Source organism: Theobroma umbraticum, unplaced genomic scaffold (genome assembly GCF_002168275.2).
Source record: "Theobroma umbraticum cultivar Fairchild unplaced genomic scaffold, ASM216827v3 scaffold_5277.0, whole genome shotgun sequence".
Lineage (NCBI taxonomy): Eukaryota > Viridiplantae > Streptophyta > Magnoliopsida > Malvales > Malvaceae > Theobroma > Theobroma umbraticum.
Genome location: NW_018402188.1, coordinates 1,464 through 5,473, shown reverse-complemented (window position 1 = coordinate 5,473; position 4,010 = coordinate 1,464). Strand labels below are relative to the sequence as shown.

General features: G+C 35.7%; 1 protein-coding gene across 1 annotated transcript; it reads left to right on the top strand.

Annotated features, from left to right (window-relative positions):
• The first annotated feature begins 1,298 nt into the window (after positions 1 to 1,298).
• LOC110428949 (D-galacturonate reductase-like) lies at positions 1,299 to 3,616 on the top strand. The gene is made up of 4 exons (XM_021444870.2): positions 1,299 to 1,734; positions 1,843 to 2,086; positions 2,171 to 2,350; positions 2,729 to 3,616. Exons 1-4 carry the CDS (start codon positions 1,418 to 1,420, stop codon positions 2,951 to 2,953), a joined length of 966 nt encoding a protein of 321 aa, XP_021300545.1. The 5' UTR covers positions 1,299 to 1,417; the 3' UTR covers positions 2,954 to 3,616.
• The last annotated feature ends 394 nt before the right edge of the window (positions 3,617 to 4,010 follow it).

Sequence of the window (4,010 nt, the reverse complement as noted above, 5' to 3'; positions counted from 1 at the left end):
AAATATTTTATAAGTTCAAATAGACATTAGAGAACATTAGCACATTACTTTAAATATTATCAAGTACATGGTCCATTATAATCTTTGACAACTCTAAAATACAAAAAACAAAAAATAATTGATTGTATGTCTTAATCAATAATTAAATTTTGGGCATATCATTTTATAAATATCTAAACAAATAAATGAGCAATTATTGATTACTGAAAGGATTTATATCAAATTCATATGATTTTTCTGATGTTGGGGCCCGATTTGGCAGATATCCCTGAGATGGCTCTACGAGCAAGGGGTGAGCTCAGTAGCAAAAAGCTTCAACAAGGAGAGAATGAAACAGAACCTTGACATCTTCGACTGGTCCTTAACGGAAGAGGAGTCCAACAACATAAGCCAGCTTCCTCAACGCAAGGGAATTACATTTGCATCTATTTTTGGACCTCATGATTGGCTGCTTCAGCTTGATGCTGAGGATTGAGATGTCATCCTTTATATAAAATGAAGAGTCCAAATCATGTATAATTAAGTTCGATCCATCCCTAGTCGGGTGTTCTCTGGCTATATGCTGGTTGAATTGTAGGTCTGTACGTTTACTTAATTAGTTTGCCCCTTCTACTTGATGTAATAATTATGTTATATATATTAAAATTGTACTGGTGTGAACGTAATTGTCTATACAACAACTGTTATACTAGTTAGTCTTTTTATCATTTATTATATAATAATTTTATTTTTATAAAATGATCATATCACATCAATATAAATATCAAAATTTAAATAAAAGAGATATATATATATATATATATATATATATTAGTGCATAATACCCGTTTCATAAGATCTTTTGAATCAATAATATTTATTACTAGTTTTGAATTAAATTTAATTATTATTCTCTCTTATCATGAATGTGGCAATCATGGAGTCAACTCTTTTAGTATTTCATAATTTCACTTCAATATCGCTAAGTTTTAATTAGTGAGGTCTGTCTTTCTACAAACTCTGGTAATAATATTATAAAAATAGGTGAAGTATCGCTTCGGATGTCTTTGTCCTTTTATGAATAATGCGGTGAAATGTTGACTGTAACCCATTTGCTAAAAAAGCACTTGCTTAAAGTCAATAGTCAAATATTAAATTGTGAGTGCCGGTCTACATTTGACAGCCATCTAGAACTTCTTCAAAATTTCCTAATCAGGACAAAGTTTCTCACAGTCAAAGATGGTAACATTTTGAATAAAGTATCCAACCAAGGGCTGCCCAAGCATGACTATTGGCACCCAAACTTAGTCAGGCACTCGCCAAGGACTCGCCCCACTATAAACGCCACCATGATGTGACTATAAAAGGATATGGCTTCGGTTTGGTCAAGTATAAAGCGTTCAACATATAGGCCAAAACAGAGAACAGGGAACCAAGAATGGCAGTAGTAGTACCAGGGGTCACTCTAAGCTCTTGTGATTTAACCATGCCGGTGATCGGCATGGGAACTTCATCAAGCCCCCCTGTTGCTCCAGAGACCACGAAGGCTGCCATCATTGAAGCTATCAAAGCAGGCTACCGTCACTTTGACACGGCCTTTGCATACCGGACTGAGCAGCCTTTAGGTGAAGCAATTGCCGAGGCCTTGCGTCTTGGCCTGATAAAGTCCAGAGATGAACTCTTCATTACTTCCAAGCTATGGAGCAGCTTCGCTGAGAAGGACCTCATCGTGCCTTCCATCAGAATGAGCCTTAGGTAACTTTACTTTTTCCAAATAAGACTTAGCATAAATTTGGCCTGTGCCTTTGTTGATATACTAACTACGCCAAAGTTCCATAAATTTGGTTTTGTTGTTTATCTCAGGAATCTTCAATTGGACTACATTGATTTGTACCTTATACATTGGCCATTAAAATTGAGCCAAGAGGTTCGTCAAATGCCTGTTATAAGGGAACATATATTTCCCTTGGATATCAAGTCAGTCTGGGAAGCAATGGAAGAATGCAAGAGCCTTGGCCTAACAAAGGCCATTGGAGTAAGCAATTTCTCTTGTAAGAAGCTTGAGGAGCTCCTCTCCACTGCCAAAATTCCCCCAGCTGTTAACCAAGTGAGTGAGATGCAGACAGACGAGACTATATAAGAGTTCCAATTCCCAATTCTAATTAATCATTATTGTTCTGCTACTTTTCAGGTGGAGATGAATCCACTATGGCAGCAAAAGAAATTGAGGGAGTTCTGCAAGGCAAGGGGCATTCATGTCTCAGCATTCTCACCATTGGGTGCAAACAACACTAAATGGGGAGACAACAGAATCTTGGAGTGTGATGTGCTTGGAGAGATTGCAAAGGCCCAAGGAAAAACCACTGCTCAGGTGGGTCTGCATTTACTCAAGTGGAAAGCAACATAGCAAGTTTAAAACATAAAAATCATCAAAGATGAAAAAGTATGAACACTAAAAATGCAAAACATGACAGAGATAGAATTTGATTTTAGGAATTTAATCCCTCATGCAAAAAAATATACATTTCATTAACTCATTTTATCATCACGTTGGTTACTAGCTGACGAGTTAAGATTTTGAGATGTTAATTAAACAAATCCCAAGGTTTAATGGTATAACGAAGCTCTATTAATCTGGCAAAGTTATGATTATTGTTGAACTGAACTATCATAGTTAGTTTTACTCTGTATTATAATTATTTATGGCAAGATAGGTGTTTTGATTCCATTGGTGTGCCTGGTTTGGCAGATTTCCTTGAGATGGCTATATGAGCAGGGGGTGAGCTCCATAGCAAAAAGCTTCAACAATGAGAGAATGAAACAGAACCTTGACATCTTTGATTGGTCTTTAACTGAAGAGGAGTCTAACAAGATAAGTCAGCTTCCTCAACGCAAAGGAATTACATTTGAATCTATTTTGGGACCTCATGATTTGGCGCTTGAGCTCGATGCTGAGAGTCTAGATGATTGCTGATTAGGAAATTGTGACTCACATGCCGCACTTCCTTTTCTCCACTAGGATCTATGGTTTTTTGCGCTTCACATATATCAGTAAATAATGATGCACACTTACAATAAGATATAACATGATGGGTCTGTTTCCATCATTTTTCTCAGTTCATGAAAGATTTACAGTCAGTGGGCAAGAGGAAAAGCAGTACATGTAAAAACGGTGCAGCTATATAACTAATGAACTAAATATAAAATCAAGGACGATTATTCGCATAATGTGTTGGAGCAAATGGGGTTTAGATTAAATTTAAGGAATTTGTATAAAGCGTTAGGTTTTTCAGAGAAGAGTGAAGGGCTCTGCCGGTTAGGAAGAAAAAGAAAGAAAGAAAGTAACAAGAGGCCCCTGGGTTGTTTTCTACGGAGGGTTTGAGCCACGAAGCCCTTTGCTAGGTGGTCGGATGTTCGATGCCTACAAAGGCGCGTTTCATTTTGGAAGAAGAGAAGAAAAGAAAAGGGCTCAAACCCAACTTTAAAACATGTAGATTAGGTTTTTGTTTTTTAGATGAATCTAAAATCAATTTCGAATTTCATTAAGGAGAATTAATGTAATAGATAACTGATCGCACCTCGACAAAAAATTATTGATGGTGATTTTCAAAATGTTGCATCTAGAGTGATCAGGTTGTCGAACTCACACAGAGTGACACATTAGAGCCTTCTTTTTGTAACAAGTAAATTATGAGTAATTTGAACTCATTGGGTAGATAATTGGAACTATGTTTCCTTTCAAAACATAATTCTTCTATTGCTATTGATTTTTCTGTTATTGTCTTGTTTTTGGTATGTTAACATGGTTGACAGTAAATTCTTTATATAAACTTGCAAGTGTTTCTTTTCAATGCCACAATCCTTTCATCAAAGCATCTTTTTGTATAAAAGATACTTTTGTATATTGTAAGATACAACTTCTAGTTGAAAGTATTATTTCAATAATTACTTTATGAAAAGACAATCACTCATTCCATAAGACATAATATGAAAAAATAACTTTTCACTTCAAGAGACAATTTTTATTTTGA